This window comes from Aptenodytes forsteri, unplaced genomic scaffold (genome assembly GCF_000699145.1).
Source record: "Aptenodytes forsteri isolate BGI_AS27 unplaced genomic scaffold, ASM69914v1 Scaffold750, whole genome shotgun sequence".
Taxonomy (NCBI): Eukaryota; Metazoa; Chordata; class Aves; order Sphenisciformes; family Spheniscidae; genus Aptenodytes; species Aptenodytes forsteri.
The window spans coordinates 118,552-141,850 of record NW_008794550.1 but is presented as its reverse complement, the minus strand read 5'-3'; the positions used below and the strand labels follow the sequence as shown (position 1 = coordinate 141,850).

General features: G+C 40.4%; 1 protein-coding gene across 1 annotated transcript in view; it reads right to left on the bottom strand.

The window, feature by feature from the left end:
* The window catches only part of FBLN2 (fibulin 2), a 36,903-nt gene extending 15,492 nt beyond the window's left edge, over window positions 1-21,411 (bottom strand). The window contains exons 1-6 of the mRNA XM_019470248.1: window positions 21,329-21,411; window positions 16,122-16,251; window positions 11,919-12,105; window positions 10,459-10,665; window positions 7,828-7,944; window positions 7,279-7,380 (exon numbers count right to left, since the gene is read on the bottom strand). Coding sequence (XP_019325793.1) covers window positions 7,279-7,380; window positions 7,828-7,944; window positions 10,459-10,665; window positions 11,919-12,105; window positions 16,122-16,251; window positions 21,329-21,348 — 763 coding nt within the window. The 5' untranslated portion in view covers window positions 21,349-21,411. The remainder of the gene's footprint in view (window positions 1-7,278; window positions 7,381-7,827; window positions 7,945-10,458; window positions 10,666-11,918; window positions 12,106-16,121; window positions 16,252-21,328) is intronic.
* Between the last annotated feature and the right edge of the window lie 1,888 nt (window positions 21,412-23,299).

Genomic DNA, 23,299 nt, shown 5'->3' with positions numbered 1-23,299 from the left:
TTTTTATTCCAGAATCTTTTGTTAGCACAGAGTAACTCAAGAGACACAAATCACAGGGAGATTTCCTTCTCCTCCCCTCTTCCCAAATGTGCGGTGGATGGTGCAGGCGTTGAGGACAAGGGATGGACAGAACTGATTACATGCAGTGTGGGCGGAGGATTGATAATCAGCTTCTGGTTTACTGGATAAAAACCTCCTGGACAACTGAATGAGAAAGTGATTAATGCTTATTGCTCGTTACCAGGTTTTCATAGGTTAGGCTATGTATCAGTCCTGCTGCTTCATGCCAGATAAACAGGAGCTGCTAGTGTGGAACTGCTGCAAGAGATAGGTCCTGAAACTGCCTGCCTCGCTGAAAGTGGAGTCATGTAACATACTTATTTCCTAAGGAACGCATCATTAGAACCAGATACACAAGAAAATACAGAGAGAGGAATCCTGAAGGCTCAATCAAGTTTGTAAATTTGTATTTAAATCTTTAAAGAGATCTGATTTCAGCAGGTGGAGTAGTAGAAAAGTTCTTTTTAAAAAAATCACTTAAATACAAGATTGCAGAATGTAGGACAATTTAGAAAGGAATATGCCACACCTTTAAAATGATAAGTTTCGATAGGCTTGGATGAGATAATGTCAGTTTGAGGTTTTGCTTATTTTAATAATGAAAGCTAGGAATAGCATGATGAACAAATGCTTAGAAGCAATAAAAAGGGGTAGAGACTGGGAAGAGAAACTTTCTTGCCATTCTCCGCAAAATCTTACATGTTCATAGTTCTATATAAAGCTAAGAAGTATTTCTAGAACTAACAAAAGCCAAATGTGACCAAAACCATTACCGATCATCTAGTTTCTCTGCACATGAAGCTGTTTACATACTACACAATAAAGCAAGTAAATTAGATTTTCATTTTGGCTGTAGAACCTCATTCTCAGATAAGTACAACATCAGATACATTACTTCCCCTTGTGGAGCATGAAAAAGGGAAAAGCCATTTTAAAAGCTTTTTGTCTTAGAAAATGTGTCAGCTTGTTTTCTACCAAATAGATGAAGAGGAGCACCAAGAAATTTCAGTTCCTGCTGAAGTCAGCTAACTGGTGATGTGCACTGAGTTTTGCAAGACCAGTACGTTAGCTTGGTGCCATTTCACTTCTCATTTATTTGTGTTTTCTTTCTGTTTACCATTGCTATTCTTCACATGCTGTGTACTTGCTTTCCAAAGCCAGCTGATTAATCCACAGCAAGGTCATCCAGCTGGATATCTTTCTGCCTGTCCTACATGATGTTTGAGTACTTCCACTGAGTGGCAGGTACTTGCCTACCCCAAAGTTTTTACAGGGTTATGTCCTCCTAATGCTTGTACAGTTTCCCAGTTTCTACACGTTAGAATGAAGAGCAAGCAGCAACATTCTCCTAAGTGGTCTTGGGGGAAAAAAAACCCACACACTCAAAACTGAAAAAAAAACCCCTCACGTGCTGGGAGAAGAATATGAGCTGCTGTGGTAGACCTCGCCCACCTAACCGGACTTAGTTCTTAAATAAATTTGATTTTTTTTTTTTTTTAGTTTTAGAGAAAAATGGCTATGGATAGTCACTTAGCAGCATCCAAACCAGTGCAAGACTTTCTACTGGTACTGGCTATACAACAGATCTCAGATGATCTTTTCTTGCAAATCACAAGAAGCCTTCTCAAATAAACAAATTGTCAGCACTACATTGCATCATATGAACATAAGTTAGTTCAGCACGATGTCAAAAGAGCCACTAGGAGGAAAGCATGTTTGTCTGAAATACTACCCAAATAAGGTAGGAAGCATTCCACCTGATTAGCAGGTGTAAAGAGGTAAAAAGAAGGTTAAGATGTCACAGAGGAAAAAAGAGCTAATATAATTCCATGTTTTGTCTGTATTTTTTGGTTCTATTTTCAAATTTCTGAGTACTTGAGAAAATAAGTAAAACTGGCCAGAACGCATTTGAGGAAATTAAAATTATGGAAACCGGAAGATTACATGCAGAATTTTTTATTTCAATGAAAGTTTTGTGCACAAGTGATACACTGACGATCTCTAAAGCCTAATGATTGTGACCTGGGCTGAGATGCAAGGCTTAAACTATGAGCCATGCAGTATGCAAAGCTCTGCTCTGTCCTATCCAATGTTAGGGCATGAATCTCCACCTCTGATAGCAGGCCAGTTGCCAGCCCACCAAAACTCCCTTTTCATTTTATTAAACAGACATGCCCTTTTTTGTTCATTTTTCTAGACATATCCCTAAATGGTCATGCCACAAAATGACATCTCAGAAGACTGGCACCTTTCTCATGAGTTCCCGTCTGTCCACGTCGTTACTCTCACCACCGATGCCTATCGCAACACAATGTCCCTCAGCATGAGCGGGAAAAGGCATCTTTGGGAATATGGTCCCAGTTTGTGCTGCGGCAGCACATGAGCTCCTGCACTAGCTCTGTTCAGCCCAGGCTGTACCTAGTATCATTTTGCTCTACCATTATGGCACGAGGTAGAGGGGAGTGAGGACTGAATACATTTTTATAAAACAGGACAATCTCTCTCTCCTTTTTTCCTCCCTGTTGATTATCCATAAAATCAAGAGTGCCCATAACCTGTCTCTCTTCAGTACTGGAAACCAACTCAACAAGTCAGTAAGATGCTTGACAGAGCGCTAGGAAAAATATGAGTTATGTTTTCAGTTTGAAACAAAGTTAATTCCCAACATTGGACCAGCTATAGTCTTCATCCAACACAATTAAGACTGTGACATAGGGCAAGATTCTATTTATAAAAAAAAACCAGGAATAAGAGGAAAAATAATTCAGTAATATATTAAAAACAAGTCACACAGTTAATTTTTGAGAAATCTACTAGGTCTATGTGTGTGGCAACAACATTCCTCACTTTATGTCAGTAAAAAACAGAATGAAATGTAATTGTGTAATATGTCTTTTCTTCCCTAGAATTGTTGTTGAAAACAGCAACATATAGATGATCCCTGAGCATATCTGTTGCATCTAAGAAGCTGACATTTTTGCAAAGCAATATCAACATTTACCCAGGGCTATTTTTTTCAATATGTACTTTGACATTAAAAATTAATTTTTATGCATGTTTTATAAAAATGTGAAATGCAGACTTTTTTTGTTCTGCATCTGTAGTTTCTCATGATTTTTTTTTCCTCTTCAAATTACTTCAGCTCAATTTGTTTTATGGAACACATCTGTTTAATGTAGTCCTGTTGTTATTTTGCAACCACCCATCCTGTGCTCATGCACAGTCTCTATGGTTCAGCAATAAAATGACCACTTACTGCTCACTCTGGCAGGAGGGAAAATTTAGATGGGAGTAGCAAAGAAAGTAGCAAACTAGTCTCCCGTCAGTGTGCATGTGGGTGGTGGTAATGACTTTGCCTGAAAGTCACCAGGAAAAGCAATCCACATTAAAAACATCCAACCTGGCTCTTATCTCTGGAGAACATGGAGCTTTCAAGCCTAAAGACATTTTAATATCTGTTCACACAGTTACACAAAGCTGGTGTGTGCAAGCTATTTAAACAGCTGGTGACTCTTCATTGTGCACGCTTGGCTTTCAGGAATTCTGGATATCTGCTCTTGAATGCACCTGGAATTATAATCTTCCACAGTTTGACTAAAGGAAATTCAACAGATAAAAGCTTATCAGCTGTTTTGTTGCTGTGCAAAGATTGTTCCTCCCGTCCCTAAAATATGCAAAGAGTAACATCATTAAAACAACAATAATTTGTGAACAAATTACCAAAGCTTTCCTCACGGTGTTTCAGATAGCTCAAGATGGAGCACAAAAGCAGTTAAGCTGGAAAAGAATACCTTAGGCGAATATGGCTGCAATGAGGCAATTGAACAAAACAGAAACCACAGTATGCTTGTGGCTTTCCCCTTTGACTAGAAAAGTAGGAAAAATGTTAAATAGGGCAAATGTTCTCCAGGCACCACACACAGAGCAGAGCTGTATATGAGTAGGGAGAACACAGGGCATATCTATCCAAAAAGATAGAGAAACTTCCAAGTTTTCTATATTATTTACAAGTTTACCTGTAAAAACCTGACTTGCATTAGAGAAATAGAGGTTTGTTATTTAGTGAGGGAGAAGGGGATCTTTTAGCTTTACAAATGAGAGCTGTATCTTTCATTTTATTAGCAATGCCTGAGGTTTATCTTCTATCAGTCACAATAAAACCTGTTATAATGTCATGGGGTGGAGGAAGAAAGTGAATAAAAGGAAGCACTTGGCATCTTCTATAGCACCTTCTGCCAAAGTTGCTGACAAACATGCATTAATTTCGTTTCAAAACTCTCCTGCGAGATGTAGAAAAGGACACATACATCCCTACTGCATAGTCCAGGAAAAACATCAAGGGATTAAGCGGCAAGATTTTCAGAAGCAGAAAGCAAGGTGAGGCGGTTCCTTCAGCTGCTCGCTTACTGGACCTTCTATTGAGAAGTGTGGTACATGCAGCAGGCTCTGTGAAAGCCATGAAACACACCATGCAGACTGTGGCCAACTACAAATACCATCTTCCATCTCATAATCTGATACTTTCTCTGTAAAGGCACCCTTCCTTCCAGTGGTGTTCTCTCAGCCATTTAATTTAAACTAAATAATTTCATTAGTTTTCCATGCTTACCAGTATCTCTGATTTCAAAATAAATAATAATAATTAAAAAAAAAATCAAATTTCAACAATTTAAGGAAAACCCAGAAGATAGTAAACCACATCTCTGCTCTAAACTATGACACTGTATAAACTTTCCTGCTCATGCCCTCATGCCATATGACACTCATTAATAAGATGAGATCATAGAGCTTTAAAAGGTAGGAACAAAACCAAAGCTGTGATGGTCAGAAAATCTACATTACAAATGTAGGGAGAAGAACAGGGGTGGAAGAAGGCGAATGTATTCACACATGACATTATATTCACAGGCATTGCTGCCTTCATTAATGACTAGAGGTCTCCAGGTGCTCCGTTTTTCCAGGTGTTACCACACAACACTGCTGCAGCTCAGGTGCCTCCTAACCCAGCCTCTAGAAAAGTACCCCAAATAGAAACTGTTTCATAAGCTCAGGCCTTGGCTTTTTGAAGCAAATTAAATCCTTATAAATACACTTGTAAGAATAGATTGGTTTCTTATATGAACTTAAATAGCAGGGATGATACAGCAGAATTATGACGCATCTTCGACTTTTACACAAAGAAATTTGTGCCAGAATCAACAAAGGACTAATCTGAATTTTATAATTCCATCACTTTGGAATGGATCTTTTCCACTGCCCAGACTTAGGCAGATTTCTTGAGCTGTATTTATGAAGTTTTGTTGTTTCATGATGTCTGGGGATTTGGCAGTATTGACACTGTCCAGAGAGATCAACCGCTATGTTTTCTTAGTCCAGTTTAATAGTCATCAGTACTGCTGTGGTCACCATACCTATGAACTTTTATGACTTTTGAGCGAAGTTATATGTATCCTGAGAATGTATTGCTAGGGAAAAAGCCAAGTAGCATACAACTCATGATGTTAAGTGGCTGAGCAAATGGTGCACATGTGTTTTTACTAACTCACATTGAAATGTCATATGCAAAGATGGCCAGAGAGTCTTTTAGCACAAATGGTTTAAATGCATTGCAGAGCATGAAGAATTATGATGCTGTGGTGAACGGCTTATACCTATCATCTTACCAACACATTTTCTATGCCTGTTGAGTATAAAGCCCTCTGCACAGATCACTCTGTGGTTGACACAGTAGAATGATCCCAATGTGTTCACACATAATTGTCCTCTGGAACAAGCGTGAGCACCTGTGAGGCACTCATCCAAATCTATATCAACAAGTTGCAACCAAAAGGGAAAAACAGAATTCTATTAGAACAATTTCTGAAATGAAACAACACTTCTTTCACGCTGGAGATGCCTAAATGAAGTGTGTTGGAGCTACCACATCGGCACCATGCTATAATATATACAGTGTTACATTGAAAATAGGGCTGGAATAAACCCACAGAGATCATCTAGTCCTTGCTTGCATCCCTACACTTTCGTCATTCCAGATCAAGAGCCATTCTTAAAAACAGGCAGTCACACAGATGCAACACACACTCTTTGCAGGAAACCTGTTCCAGTGCACCACCACCCTTACCATCAAATACTTACTTTAATACAGATTATAAATGTCCCTTGCTACAATTTAAACTCACTACTTCCACTGACATTTCCAAATTTTTTCACCTCCTGTAGGAATACGATTGCCTTGAAATGCCCCTTTTGATTCTGACATTAATTAATCAAATCAGCTTCCACCACACTTGAGTAAGCAATGCACAGTGAGTATTTTATCTGGTGATATTAAATTCCCATTTTCTTCACAGACTATCTGGAATTTCATTAAAATGATTTGTTATTCAATAACATCTGAGATTAAGAGCAATGTGGATCACTTGTGAGCAATTCTGAGCATCAGAAGCTTCTACTTGCATTTCACTGCTGGCTGTTATTGCTCCCATACTTACAGATTTATAATTAAGGCATGTCACAGGGCATTGCTTCTGACCCCCCAGTCTTTCCTGGGCAAATATATCCTTTGTCACTACCCAAACATGTCCATCCAAAATTTATGTAATGTGAACAATCATGATGCAGCTTTGGAATTCACTGTTCATCATTGTGCAGGCCTGAGCTTCAGTGTCAAGTGAAACTCATGGAGCTGGACCAGCTCACAATAGCACATTCTTCGTAGGACTGAAGCCTCATTGAATTCAGGTTTTCAAGGCAAGCAGAAATAAAAACAAACAAAACAGGTGACAGGGCAGAGCTGTAGCTCTGAGGGGGTTCCTCAGAACAGCAAACATGCCCACATCCTGCTATAGCTGCTCCCATTCTCAGGAAGGAAAGCTGCGTGTCCACAGCTGTGTAGACAGACCCTGGGGAGGAAGAGTAGTGGGAAGAGAAATCAAGAGGGCTGAAAAAAAGCCTGGAATGTCAGAGGAAAAGAGCACAAATCCAGGCTTGCCTTCACCTGAAGTCCCCAGGTAATAGGCACACTGGATAGACGTGCTTCAGGAGTTATCTGTGAAGCAGATCTGGTATTCCTCCTGCCAAACGGTCTCTGTAATGCCACTTGCAATTCACAATACTGAAAATAAGGAACCCTTAGAGAAACACCTAGGGGTATGATATCAATGAGATCTATATAGAAGTGTTTTAACCATGTCTCTGTGGTGAACCTGAACCACTTACCTTCACAAGAAATTCCATCAGCCATGATAGTATATCCAGACAAGCAAGAGCATACAACATTTCCTTCCACAATATTGCAGATGTGCTTGCAGGGGCCATTATCTATACAAAGCAAAATTGCAAAATACATTAGCATTCACAACACAGTTACAAACCTCCAGGTCATCCAAATATAATCCCAGTTTAGGCAATGGGGAATGCAGTTTGTAAACAATCTGTCCGGGCAGCCCTAATCACTGTTTACAACCCTCCTATTACACAGAAACACACCTGTGCCACTCCTACCTGTATTGTTCACAATATGCTGCACAGCCGCACTGCTTACCTTAAACTAAATAGCAGGTGTGTAACAACTCTGAAATCAGAGTATAGCCTCAAATTACTTCCTCAGGTTTCCCCTGACAATTCCTCAGCCTTATGCCAGAGGTAACAAATTAAGGATGTACGTTGAAATAAGATTGGTGAAGGGATGTGTGGAATTTTATTCTGGCTCTCTAAACATTCCTCACTCATCTGCATCTGCATCTGCAGTTTACACCTCCAACATACCTTTACACTTATCCTGCTCTTCTTGTAAGGACATGATGAGAAGAGGCTGAGAAGGAGAGGCTGCTGAAGGGATGGTGGCTTCTGCTTCCAGCCTTGTCACCTGTTCTTTGTCAGGATCTGTTAAGGCAAGGGAGGCAGAGAAAGATCAGGGACATCATCATCTCCACCAGGCACCCCACGGCAAGGGTCCCAGGCCCATTCATCCCACTCCATCACGGTTTGTAGGAGTAAACATTTGGTGGCCTGGACAACTGTCTATGCATGGAGATGAATACTCGGTTTTGGAAGCTGCCATCTGTTTGATATAAACAACTGTCCGGCAGCACACACACGCAGAGTGCTGTGTGCTAATGGAGACGCTCACAAACGTCATGGATACAGATCAGGGAGCTTGGCTGAAAATAATTTCTGTAGAGTAAAATATCACAACACCTAGTGAATCAAACTAAAAGCGTTAATTTTATTTTCTAAAATGCTGCTATATTGTAAAGACACTGGCTGTCTTTCATTTGGTATATGATAAAAAAAAAACGAACCCAAAACAAGTCTTTAAACTTATTCTGTACATCCTATTTCAAGGTAGATGGAAAGCAGATGCTCACCTTTACAAGCACAGGATACTCTGGAATGACTTTTACACAGCTAAGTGGAAAACATGACAGCTTCTATCTGTCATTAACATTTTCAACAAACAGTAATGTTAAAGGTATCAGAATAGTTAAAAAAAAAACTCTGTTACATCAATAAGAGTAATCCAGTTTATCAATATCATCAAAACGGAAGCCTAAATCCATAAGGCTAATTTCTTCCTTAAGAGGGATGTGTCCTGTTCCTATTGATTTCAGTTCAAGTGTCACCTGGAGCAAAGTGTGAGCCACCAAACAATGACAACATTAAACGACTAAGTGTGATTGCAGTACAGATTTGGGGTACGGGAAGAGCAATTTCGTTTAAAAAAGTAAACGAAATCACAGACATACAACGGGCTATGACACAGAGGCAAATAAAAGTCACTTGCTTGTGGCATATCCTGAATGATTTCCCCAGAAAGAGAGCAGAGAAGAGAGAAGAAGCTTTTGCAGTTTCATCAATGTATGCTTTCTCCTTGCCTCACAAAGCCACTGCAAGAACATCACTTCTTCCAAGCCTCATGAAAAAGCGTGACACATTTTAAAAAACAAAAGTTAAATACAAAAACATTCACAGTCCAGCAAAGAGCAGGAAATGTACTGGGACAGGTACAAACACAAAAGCATTATATCTACTCACAGGAGTAAAAATTACCAACAGTATGAGATTTAAAACTGTCTGGTGTGGGTCTCCATGCACAGACCACATGACAGAGATGCGCACATACACAGAAGAAAAATGAGAAATAAAAGGCCACTGTGCCACGTTGCCAGGTAGAGCACATACGGTTTAGCCAAGCATAGTGAGAGAGGTGCCCTGCCCTGCCCTCTCCCTCACCCGACCTTTAATTTGACCCAGGACTCCTCAATGACAGTAGCAGCCCTTCCTCACCTCACTCTTCTATGTGTCTCAGATGTCTCATTCGCAGTCCCCTACCCTCGTCGCAATCCTCTACCTCAACTGAGCTCTGTAAATCCCTCTTGGCACAGCCATAAGCACTGCAGCCTTGCAGATCTGCCAAGAGTACTGGCTACCCAGATACAAGATGTATTAACCCAAATCCGCACTTCAACAGAGTTAGCAATGGGAGAAGCAAAGCAAAGCAAAACAAAAACACACATATGCTCCAGGTGAGCGATCAAGCCAAATTTTGCAGTGCTAAAATAAGAACCATTTTCTTTACTTCTTTTGGATTAGGCTCCTTCCCCAGAATTTTAATATAAACAACAAGGCAGACAGATGCCACAGAAACACTGTCAAACACATTATTGATGTAAGCGCTGTAACATCATGTTGAGAAGAATGATACAATGAATGCTCATTGTTTGGCTTGGGCAGAAAGTATTTGAAGTCTAAGGAATTTTGTCATTGGATGGCAACACTTATTTTGCTTGTTAAATAACTGAAAGCACTTGTAACTAATATAAGGTTTCAACTTTTCGGTTTATCTGATTTGGAATCTTGCCATTGGAGAACTCCAGACATCAAAACAATTACCACACAATAGACTTTCTTTTCAAGACTTCCACCACACTAGATATATTTAGATTTTTGTATCATTGAAAGATGTTAATGATTTTAGATAAAAATCAAAGTTCAGGAAGCAATGCTGTCTGTCTGAACAGAGTAAAGTTTATCTAAAGGAAAGCTAACCGTGAAATACAATATTACTCTAAGAAGAAAAGGTATTTCATTAACAATCTTTACAAATCCTCTTCTGAAAAGTGAAAACAGTCTTAATTTGAACATATTAAATACCACCCTGATCTCACACCACCGATACACAAAAATGAGGCATAATTAAGTTTCCTAAATGGTTGTTTTTCTTGACGTTATTAACCTGTCCAATTTCCACAGAAATTGTCCAAGCATCAGTACCCATAAAAAACCTCACAGAAAAACCTCACAGAAACTACAGAGAAACTAAAGAAAAGCTTGGTAGATCAATGCAGGTGGCACAAAGACACCATCATTCATGATGTTTCCTGCCCATTTTCTCACCTGGAGAGCAGCTGGTTCCATCATCTTGCAAAGTGAATTCTGGAAAACACGAACACTTGTAGGACCCCACAGTGTTTATACACAAATGCTGACAGAGTTCCCCACCGTAGATAAGGCATTCATCCAGGTCATCTCCAGGCAGGTTATTTGACAGTTCAGCTTCATTACTGATGGACAAAGCTTCATTGTGACCTTCCGTCTCTGAAACTACAACAGAACAACACTTGTGGGTTCTCTACCAGCTGTTTTAGCATTAGGACTGTACAGTATGGAGCTTTTGCTCACACAAACTCCAGATACAGTCAAATCTACCTAAAACAGTTACTCCAAGGACAAGAGCACACAAAGCCATCCTGAAGATAAGACCATTGTGCTGAAGGTCCACTACCTCCTTCCATAAGGCTGGAGGGACAGACATTTTACAGGAGCCGCTGACGAAAAAGGTGACCCTGGGAGGTCACAAGCTCACCTGTCACACTGCCTACTAGCGCCACTGCTATTGTTGTTTGAATTAAGGTATCACATTGAAGCCCCATCTGAAATTGGCCCCACTGAAGAACCACACTGAATTTCTAATTTCAGGAGAAAAGTTATCCAGTTTTCAACACCACCATTAATTTATTGGCTACTTCTGTAGCTAGCGTTACAAACATTCTGGGACCCACTTAATAGTGACATGGTTATCCTACCTACTGCTTTTAAACACTGGCAAAAGCGCTATCCTTTTCATTTCCTGACCAAGTTTGACAATGGAAAATGGACAAAAATTGAACCCTAGCATATGCAGGAGGTTACCATGCAACTCATGCATGACAGGTGGCTACATGCTGGAAGGAGTGTGACCTTGGGCTGAGGGAGGAAGCATAGCTGTCCAAGCTCCAGATTTGTCATGCTCCCTTTGTCATGCCTCTTTGGCTGCAGGGATTTGACTTAGCTCTTCAGCATCACTATGTTCATGTGTTGAAAGAGTAAAAACAAACTTGCAGTGCTCTGAGGCTTCTCCAGAGTGTGCCATGAGAAAGCTGCTGTGATGTTCAGCAGTACAATAGGAAATCTATTCCCAGGATGTTTCATTGGTATCATAATCCATGGGACTACTTTGTCTGGAAAAACTCATAATTTGCTTTATGCAGAATCTTTCAGGATTGCTTCTGCTAAAAGACAAGACCAGCTTCACCTTTGCTTCTTACCAAGGCTAGTGGCAGGTCTCTGTACTATGTGACTCAGGCTGGGGGGAACCAAAAACCCAAACTACTAAAGAAAGTATGTTTTCAGGATCAGAAACACCTACATATTTTTTTCTTTCTCAGAACTGTTTTAAGAACAAGGGAGTCTATATTTGATCTGAGAGGGAAGGCAACAGTGCTCCTGTAGCATTAATCCTTCCAGCACCTCCCCATATGACTGTGTGAGACAGAGACCTTATCTGCAACGTCTTCAAATCATAAATGGACACTTACCCTTCTCAGGTGTTACTGTTGGTAAAGGTTCAGGATGCCTTTTTATTTCTGGATGGATAAAGTGATCTCCCCCTTCACAGCAGGACAGCATCACATGACTGCAGGGGTAGCCCAGATTTATGTTGGACTCACAGGTTTTCCCCTCACTCCTTAATCGCAGGCCCAGATTACAGCAATCGCAGCATTGCTGTAAAAGAAGGCAACTATCAGTAACAAGGATTTAATACAGTCCGCTTCAGGGATGAGTCCACACACACACCTGGAACTGATTCGCACTTTCTTTAACAGTGGAGCATCTGGAAAAGCACTTAGGGTTTAGACAGTCGCAAACATCAAAGCTTTACTTGTGCTTGCTTTTGCCATCCCTGCACAAACGGGTCAACTGCAACCAGGCTAAACACAAACTCTCGTTGTGACAATGATTTCAGCAACTTCGCATGCAAGGAAGTAGTGGTGCTGCAGATCACCTGTTTCCAGCTCTTGCACACAGCCATTGCTTTGCATATAGTATATTATAAACAAAATAATACAGATCTATACCTTTTCGCATTAGATCTCAAAAAAATGGTTAGTTGTTGAAGCAATGTGAAAGGAATTGTAAATATCTTGCATGGACATGAGGATCAGCAGCAGCACCTGATCTCCATCAGTATTTCAGTAAATACTTTCCTCTACGCACCACTGCCCTGCAAACCCACTGTGACCTTTAATTACCTGGCCGTCCTGGACAACATCCCGCTGAGACAGTGGCTAGAGAAAGGCCAGGGTATATTTTATGAGCTATTTGCCTTCCTTTTCTTTCCTGAGTGCATCTAAGCAGCAGCTTCACTGACAGGTTGATGCAATGGTGCACCCCTGAAATGTAGTCTCTCTTGCGGTCTCCTCTGCTGCAGGTGGCAGACAAAAACTGTGTTGTGCTTTACTCAGTCACATACAAATCTATTGCACAGTCAGGCCACAAAAATACATCAGATAAATTATACCAAATTAAAAAAGTCCATACTGCATATGCATAGTGGATACCTAATCAAGCAAGGAAGCTGAAGGGTTGTAAGTCTCTTCTACAGAGATATACAGGGGTCATATGTGAATTGAAGATGCCTGTCTGGATTTAAATGTAAGTGTCCTGACATCCCTGATATATAGAGAGAGATGCTTTCACTGACAGAATAGTTATAAAATGCAGAGTCTCTTTCCCTCCGCAACTCCTTTGATAGTCAAGACATCCAGCCCAGCAGCACTCATTTATAATTTGCAGCTACATTGAAACAGCCTCTCTGAACCAAGAGAAGTGATTTCAGTCTATTCAGATATTCAGTCTATGAAAAGGCGTCAGACACATAAAATGAAGGTCATAATTCAAACTGGCACCAGTTAGCTATGTCAACAGAAAGTCCAAGGACGGAACAGAAGAAAACTGAACTAAGCTCCCACTTCCCAGGAGAGAGATCTCTGACCTGAGGAGAGCAAATAAGAGAAGCAGTGTTGTAAGGGTTGGACGCAGTCTGGAAATGGAAAGGAATCATGTTTCATGATTAGCAATCCTAGATTGGCATTCACATTACCCAGAGTCTGCCTCCACTAGGGAGACAGGAAAATTGTCCACTAACAGCTCAATCTGCAGAAACTCTTCTGCTGAGCCACCTTTTTCAAGATGCAAACACTGTAGCTTTAGGATTTCTTGGGCATTTCACATGCAATATGTACCCCTTGCATGTTCAGCCCAGTATCTATGACTACAGCTCATGTTTTATGTCCCTGCTTTCTAATCTGAAAAGTCCCCAAACATTGTAAATGGTAGACGTTATTCACATTTGCAAATATGCACAGCCATAAAGAGCTGCCTTTACGTGCCCAAATACATGTTTATGAAAAGTTTACAGTACAGGTCCTGAAGATGCTGAATTATTTTTTTATACTAAAGGGGCTAAGTCATCTTTTCAAAAGGAGTATTAAAAAAAAAAATCTAACTATAATTGATTGTGGTCATGCTAGAAAAGAAAAATTCTGTTTTCATCCTCCCCAAATCCAGAATCCCCAAGTTCAAAATTTTATGAACTGAAAATTCTACTTTCTGTAAGTATTTTTAGTTTTGGTACAATTTTTTCAGCTTCAACATGCAAAATAAAAGAAGCTAAGGATAATACATGTTTTTACTGAAGTACAGTAAAATATTGGAATATTTGCCTTGAATAATATGGCTTTTTTCAGTCATAGTTTTGATTCACAATTTATCCCATGTGCAGGCATCACAGAGAGTATTAAATCAGTCACACACTTTTGGGTTCACATATCTTCCAGATGAATACAAGTGTCTCATTTCCCAGTGGAAAAACTTGTTTGTCGAAAAGTTCCTTCTAAAACATCAAAACTTGAATGCCTTGATCTTCTGTTAGCCACCTTTTGAACTTCACCAGGATTCTACAACTGATTTAATAACAAATATGACTATTTTTACATTGACATTGAGAAACATGCCTTGAGAACCACTGTTTAATTCACAACTTTCTATGTTCCTCTCAAAAATATTTTTCCTGGAATCCAGCAGAATTTACCATGGTGGCATCTCCATCCACTAGCAAAAAGTCCCTAAGCATGTGCTTACCTTAAAGTAACAGGTAAAATCAGTCTAAGATTAAGTTGTACTGAACACAAGCTGAATACCTGGATCTAAAGAACTGGCACTGCTGCATTCATCTCGAAGAAAAAGTAAGCACCCCACACCTAAAAAGCCTGAAGAAGACCTCCACACGTTTGTTACCTGTAAGTAAAACCCCTAGTTTTTGGCAGAATGGTGTAAATGTCTTGCAAAGTCTTTGGGGCAATGAACTTATCTTTCCACATTCCAGACAAACTACTGTGATTTATGACACCCAGACACAGCAGTCACTAATAGCGGAGCAGATCAGGGGAACCACTGCTATTCACTGTCAGCATTTTCTGCCAGGTCACCTCTGAAAGAATGTTTGTAATAAAATTAGAAAGCCTTTCTTAAAGTCTCAACAGTCTCAATATTTATTCATTTTTACTATTTTTTTTAAGCAGTAGCTGCAATGACTTAGGAGCTAAAGAGGAGGGCAAAGCTGCTCCTTCGATAATTTTACCATTTCAGATGGTTTCTCTTGAAGGAAAGCATTACATTGGAACTGGCACAAGGAGCTATTTCACAAGAGTATTGTGTAACTTGTTTCAGTTCAGACAGGAATGATGACGTTTTCCCTCTCCACTTCCTCCTGAGGAATGGCATGTGTGATAAGCCTTACTCTATGGCTTGTGCTCTGTCTGGCATGCAAAAGACTCACGGTGGAAACCTAAGAATAATAATTCTGTCACACTTCAGAAATATTAATGCCTGCTCCCAAATGCACAAATTCTATTTTTATTCTAATGGTAGACTCCAGACCCAAGTAAATAATAGTTCTGAAGATGACAAATTGGCATACCTAATTAAACTTTAAACTCCGCGGTAGACATCCATGTATTTTGCTTTTCCAGTGAACAATTATCCGCAAGAATCACCAATGTATAAGAACAGACAGAACTAATCAGTTTCCTGCTGAGACAACGGAAGCTGCACTTAAGCTTAGATATAGCTATGTAAATTATTATCAGAGTGAAATGAATTCTGAAATGCACCCTTCTGGTAAAAACAAGACAAGCGAGCAAGCAAGATGCTGAATCTTCAAACTGGCTTAAATTGGTTTGGCTCCAGTGATTCTCATAAAGCAAATCTCATTTATATAAGCTGAGGCTGTGGCTCACGATTTGTGATTTGAACCATTCGTTAATGGTCTGCCTTTATTTATGAACAAAAGCTTCCATCATCATCTAAAATGCTTGTTCCTCTAGTCCATCATTTTGTTTAACTGAGAAATGAGGCTGCAATTCAACACTGTAGCCAAGCAAACTGTTCAGTAACGGGTTTCGCATTATATCTTCGATTAAGTTTTGCCCTATCATTTTCTAAATTCTTCTACAGCATAGATATAAAAACTAAAATGGTCTTTTCAGCTACTTCCAAAGCGAGGAAGCAAAAGTAATACAGCAAGTTAAATCTTAAAAATGGAGATGGAAATAATTCAAAACAACATTACTGTGAAGTTTTAAAAGGGGTTGCATCATCAGACAACTGAAACCTAAACGCAAACAGCATAATTACCTCATATTTGGAACAAAACCTATAGAAGCATCAGAGCAACTTACCTTATATGATGATCCTCCACAGGGATCGCTTTCCTCTGGTCCGCACACATCTCCTTCCTTCGCAGCAATCATGCCAGCCAGGCAGCTGTTCTCCTTTACGGTGGAGACGCAACACTGCTTCTGAGCAATTCTGCAAAGGAACACAGAGGTCAAGTGTTCACTGGCATTGAGAAGACATCAGGATGGGATGCAAAAACCCTCAGACCTATTGGATTCACAATATATTCCACAGATTTGATCTCTCTTTGACGTGTGTCAATACTAGTATAATACATGTGGTACCACTGACCTTTGCAGGATATATTTTTTTGTCATTTCTAATAAAAAGATGCACTGATAAATGCTCAAGAAATCTTGTGTTTAGGTCACTGTCTCTCAAAGTCTGGTCACCAATATCCCTTACAGCTTATCTATAAGCTGTATATATATCTATTGTTCAATATCTTTATCAATGATCTGGATGAGGGGATCAAGTGCACCCTCAGTAAATTTGCAGATGACACCAAGTTGGGCGGGAGTGTTGATCTGCTCGAGGGTAGGAAGGCTCTACAGAGGGACCTGGACAGGCTGGATCGATGGGCCGAGGCCAACTGTATGAGATTCAACAAGGCCAAGTGCTGGGTCCTGCACTTCGGCCACAACAACCCCATGCAGCGCTACAGGCTTGGGGAAGAGTGGCTGGAAAGCTGCCTGGTGGAAAAGGACCTGGGGGTGTTGGTCGACAGCCGGCTGACCATGAGCCAGCAGTGTGCCCAGGCAGCCAAGAAGGCCAATGGCATCCTGGCCTGTATCAGAAATAGTGTGGCCAGCAGGAGTAGGGAAGTGATCGTGCCCCTGTACTTGGCACTGGTGAGGTCGCACCTCGAATACTGTGTTCAGTTTTGGGCCCCTCACTACAAGAAGGACGTTGAGGTGCTGGAGCGTGTCCAGAGAAGGGCAACGAGGCTGGTGAGGGGTCTGGAGAATAAGTCTGATGAGGAGCGGCTGAGGGAACTGGGGTTGTTTAGCCTGGAGAAAAGGAGGCTGAGGGGAGACCTCATCGCTCTCTACAACTCCCTGAAAGGAGGTTGTAGCGAGGGGGGGGTCGGTCTCTTCTCCCAAGTAACAAGCAATAGGACAAGAGAAAACGGCCTCAAGTTGCACCAGGGGAGGTTTAGATTGGACGTGAGGAAAAATTTCTTTACTGAAAGAGTGGTTAAACATTGGAACAGGCTGCCCAGGGAAGTGGTTGAGTCCCCATCCCTGGAAGTATTTAAAAGACGTGTAGATGAGGCGCTTAGGGACATGGTTTAGTGGGCATGGTGGTGTTGGGTCGACAGTTGGACTCAATGATCTTAGAGGTCTTTTCCAATCTTAATGATTCTATGATTCTATGATTCTATATTTGTGCAATCATCCCTCTTCCCCACGTTTTGCTTCTCAGAAGTTTTCAGAAACAGAAAACAGACAGAAACCTTCTTCCCTGGAAAGCGGGGAAAGGGAAACACCTGTACACGCTTACTTCTTCACCAACCAGAGGACTGAAGCTCTGGACAGGACTTAAGGAAAGTGTCACATCACAAAACCCCTATAAAGTCTCCTTTATAGCCCCGCAGATTGTAACCCAGAATTTAAACTTTCCTCTAACTTTGGTTATCAAAGAGAAGGTTATGGGTAACTTGATCACTGTATATGAAGTACTTTGGGAATGTTCATTTCCTACATATGGCTCTTCAAATCAAACATTTTAACAAGATACACTGAAGGTTGAAATGAAACAGATTAAAAATCTAAATGGCAAATTCTTAAGTGAAATTTAGTAGATGTTTATTGAAATAATACAATACTCTTCCCTACTATTTTCAAGTCTATAGTGGATTTCCCCCCTGCCCCTTCAAAGAGGTACCTTCTTCTTTCGGTCATATACAAAAGGGCATGGCTTTACTCCATGACCCTGTCTCTCAATCCACACAGCATGGAGACTAGCAGCACCCCAAGAGGGGTGCGTGTCTGGTCCCGGGATAGGGAAGGGCCCCTATGATGGGGAAGGGTGAGGACTGAGAGCTGCAGGCCACAAGAATTCTCCTGAGGGGGTTATGTTGAGTACATGACCTCTGGACTTGGGCATATGTGACACAGATGAACGTGTTAAAACTCAGATGAAATAATATATTATGCTATGAGTAAGGGTAAATTTCTGTTCTGGACAGATCTGGTGGCATGAAGGAATTAAGCAAAGTTTTTCTTTTTCCAAGAATAACCTTGATGTCTAACTATCTTTTCCTGATGCATTGTCACAGGGCACACTGCCTTATGGGATACCCGGGTAACGACGAACGGGAGGTTGATGCATTTTAACAGCCAGTGCCTCAGAGCAAAGCAATTCTCCTGCAACAGAAATGTTTGCAAGCAAACAACTTTTGTCAGTCAGATACCATTATTACTGCAATAAAATACAGTTTTCCTAGGAAACAAATCCTTTTCTTTTCTGAGAAGAGTGTATTTCCAATTCACAGCTTTCATCCTAATGCTTCAATTAAAAAAAAAAAAAAAAGGAAAGGGATGTCTCTTATTCCAGTAGAAACCAGCCATTGACAGCCACTTGGCCACTTTCCCGATACCGATGGCCTGTTGCGTCAGCTTTACGTTCATATTTTTATGCTGGATAGCATAAGAAAGGTGTAACCAGGAAGCAGTGGTTTGAGTTTGATTACAGGAAGGGGATTACCACCTCCATGTGCTTTGTTTTCAAGGAAGTTAGTTTTCTAATCCAGTGTTAATTGCCAACTGGAGAAATACAATTTTTTGAGCAATGAATGGTTATTATTATTATCATTTGTAGAAATGACAAAATGCTACTAGAAGCATTTTTATATGTGCAAAGTGTTTACCGTATTAAAATACTGAAATCTCTATAGATTAATGTGCTTCTGAAATGTGACATTTAGCCATGAGAAATTCCTTTCATGTATGAAATACATAGTAGAAACAGTATTGTCTGGAGCACTGGAGTATCACTGGCCATTTTTTATTTTAGTATTTCTTTACCTATCAGCACAGCTCAGTTTCAGCTACTCTATTACCAGAAAATGAATTGGGAACAGTGTTAACCACATTCTCTTGTTTCTTCTTCACAAACCTACTCTTCGCAGACCAGATAAATGAGTTGTTGGTTCAAGGAAGATTCAGAACATTGCTGCTTTAGGGAAAGAGTTAATGAGTTAAGATCAGCGAAATGATGTCAATGTATTAAACTGATGTGAGTCTCTAATTGGGACACAGAGTGTCAGCAAAAAGCAGGATTCACACTTGTACAACTGGTGCAAATGCCACCCAGATAAACATTGCTCTGTTATGATAAAACACATATCAATTATGAGATAAAAACTACTGTATCGGGACAGATGAGATTTCATCTGGCCTAACATCCTATTTCTGATACAGCCAGTGGTACAAGTCTGGGAGTATTTTTACATCTGGCTATCAACTGACTATCTAAGGATTTCCTGTAACTTGCTTTATTTTAATTTCATTCATCTAGTTACTACACATGATCTCTTTTAGGTAGTCCCAGTTCCCATCCTGCAGTCAGTGTTGTTGGTCACTACACAGAGATAGGCCAAGTTGGTACATGAATGTCCAGAGACATCAAGACACATCAACAAGTAGCTTTAACATTTAAGTTTTTGCCACTTGAAGACCCCAAAATGGCATTTGGAAACAACAGACACCTCAATCTGCAACCTCTAGATAAACAATCTACAGCCTCAGCAGACACAGGGGAGGCTTCATTCATTTGCCTCACCTGAAAAAAATCAATCCTTTCAGTGCAGCGATGGTAAAACTTGTAAAACCTAAGTATTTATAGACAACTATCCTGGCAGAACAGTAACTAATTTTTACAATTAGTATCTATCTTCTACTTTTTCAAATCCTTAGATACTGAGTCAAGTTAGCGGCAGACTCTTGGGAGCTTGCGTTACTTGCAGGCATTCTGGCGCACAAAACGGTGCACTTGAGGTTTGGGTACGTGCATGGTGACCAGCTCTGCACACTGGCACATCTCCCAGTGGGAGCAGTAAGTTTTTGTCAATGCTTTCAAGGTTCTGAGGCCACAGATTTGAATACTTTTTCACATGAAATGTTTTCTTTACACAGAATATTTACAGGTGGTTTTAAATCTTTAAAACAGGGACAGAACTGAAATTTTGAAAGTGAAACAACCGAACTCCTGATCTCGTATTTGTTCAAATCCCAATAGATTCACAAGGACTGAAACATTTAGGATCTGGCTTTTTCATCTAAACCCAGCCTCAGATGTGCAGGTGCAACTCATTAATGTATTGGATTTGCACCTACTTAGGCCAAGGCTGGAATATTTTAATCTGTCTTTACTTCATGGACAGTTGGTATGTGTCAGTTATGTCATGCCAGATCCCAGTGGGGGGGATTTTAGTCTCCCAGTAACTTCAGAAAGGTGCAATGATACTAACTTTGATAAAACTGATTATGCCAAACTTTTTTAATGCTGAAAATGTTGGGATCACTCGTAGAGAAATCCATCTGGCTTATGTTGCACCGTGTGAGTCTCGGATAACTTTGCCTTCATCCTTCCCTAAGGCCTGTTTCAGACTAGGGGGGAGGAGAGAGAGATGGGATGAATTGCAGCTAGCGTAATATGTCGTCCGTGTTACTCTGCACCCATTCTTCTTTTCTTGCTGTGCAGTTTGAATCTGGCACCCTCACTCAGACCAGATGCTACTGATACCAGCAGCATTATCAAAGCGTATGGTCCCCCCTCCAGCTGAACACAGACATCGGAACCAGCAGCCATTCATACTGGACAATAAACACATCATTTAATGATACGGATAATCATTGCATTTAGCACTTGCCAAATGGAAGACAAACTCTGACCTTCTATTTTTCTGCAACTCCACAGATGCGCATAAAACTGGGAAACAAAAATTTGTGCTCTGCTCACGTGAGAGAGGAAAAGAAACCTTAAAAGGTTTAAATCCTTTTGTTTAGATTAGATTTTGGGGAAAGGGAGGGGGAAAGCCTTCTAATTTGCCATGACATACATATTGCCAGTCTACCAATAATTTATACAATGAATGAAACAGTTCCCAGTCTCCTGGACATCCCATGAATTGTACAATCATTTGATTTCTTCTAAAGGGCTGCTCTCTATGTTAACCTAAAATGCTTGGTTTTGCCTTACGTACCTGCAAATATCACCATCCATTCCACTTACAGGGATTTCTGTGCACTCCCCGTTGTCTATAGCCCACTGTTGTCCAGCTCCACAGCAGCTCTCAATCAATTCCTTCGTGGAACCTGTATAAAACACACACCCAGAATTTTTTGTATGGAATCGATTGGTTTTAGCTCTGTTTTCTTAATTGAGATGATCTTTAAAATAACAATAGTTGAGCTTTTTCTTCTTTTTTTTTTTTCTTTCCACATTTCATTTGGTTATATGCAAAAAAAGAAAGAGGCAATTGATACCTGCAGTATCTTGATATAATTGATCACCTGGTAATGTCTTTCAGGCAGGAACAGCAGAAGCAAATTATAGTTTTAAATACAATAAAAGACATAACTGGTTTGAAGACGACTCCACCTTTGACATCTCTGAACAAAAAAACCCTGAAAAATCATGCTTGGTCACTTAATGCAAGTTGATTTAATAAGTCATTATGCTGTTGTAACAGTGCCTTCACCACCACTAGCTAGGCTACCATGAAGGTGTCCAAGTAAAGTTCACAACAAATGAAATACAGCACACAGAGTGTACACAAGCTCAGCATATGGCACACACAAGCCTCAGTAGTTCTCTTACACCAAATTGTAAATATGAAGTTTCACTAATGAGTAACAACAAACCGAAACACATTCCTTGTCATGGTCCCTTAAAGTTCTTAGTATTTAGCAAGGGTGCTTTTAGAAGGTTTGACATATGTAGCGTTAAGAAATTGTTTCCATGAGATACGAAATTTTACTCCTCAGAATTACTTAGAGTACATATACCTAGAGTGCCCTACGGCTGAATTCGAGGCTTCAGCTGGTTTAAAACCATAATGAAAAGGGTTAGAGACATAACTCTGACTCTGCTAATGAGCTCATGTAAAACACTGGCACTAAGATGTAGTAAAAGAGATGGACATGTAGAATGCTGCACTAGTTTTTACATTTCTCCTTGTGGATTTCCACTTAAGATGTAAATTTTCAGGTTACAGTGAAATATGACTTAAACTAGTGGATTTGCAATATACTATATACCTACTGTATAGAACAGACTCAGGTCACATCAGACTGGGCAGAAACAGTATTTTTTGGAGTCTGTGCAGGAGTTTACTTCATAATGGGACATTTGCCATGCTACTGGGGTGCAAACACCAAACAAACACTAACATAAGCCAACTAAACTGATGCTGAGGTGCAAGGAGCCCGCTCCGTGGCAGCAGCTGGCAAGCGCTGTGCTGTGTCATTAGGAAGATTTCTCCTGCGACTGCTCACGCAGTGGATGGGCTCCATCGCACAAAGCATGTGGTCTCCCCCTTACCAGCTAATGGGTCCACAGCAGGAGCTGTCTGCTTTGGGAACAGTTACGCAGATATCAGGTAAGAAAATTATTAAGAGATGCCTTTTAGAGAGACATGAGGTACATTACAAATGCTTGGGGGCTGTGATTTCACAGTATTGATATACGTGTCAATACACATAATAAAGATGGTCTATCAGACCACAGGGCTCTGCTTTCTCCACGAAGAATCAATGGCCCTGTGTTGATGAGTTGGAGCAGCTCCACTGGCTCATCAGAAGTGCTCCAGTTCCTTTTAAAGCCATTTATATGGATATAAGGAACATTTCGTGCATTTTATTCATCCTTCCAGACCAGTCTCTGGCACGGGTTGGTGTTACCATTAAGAGAAAACAAGACAAAACCACCTCAAATTTGAGTTGTAGGAGATGTGTGGGTGCAATGGACCTTGGGTAGCTCCACATCTAAGCACTCCCTGACCAACACTCAGCAATCCACACTGCAGAACAATGTATTTTCAAGATCCCTCAGCCAGTTTTTAGATAAATCCCTCCTGAATCAGTTCTGCTTACCGTGGGAGTGGGGAACCTCTTTCTCTACAAGGGTCTTAGGAAAAAAGTCATTGCTGCAGAATGGCACTGCTGAAGGTGCA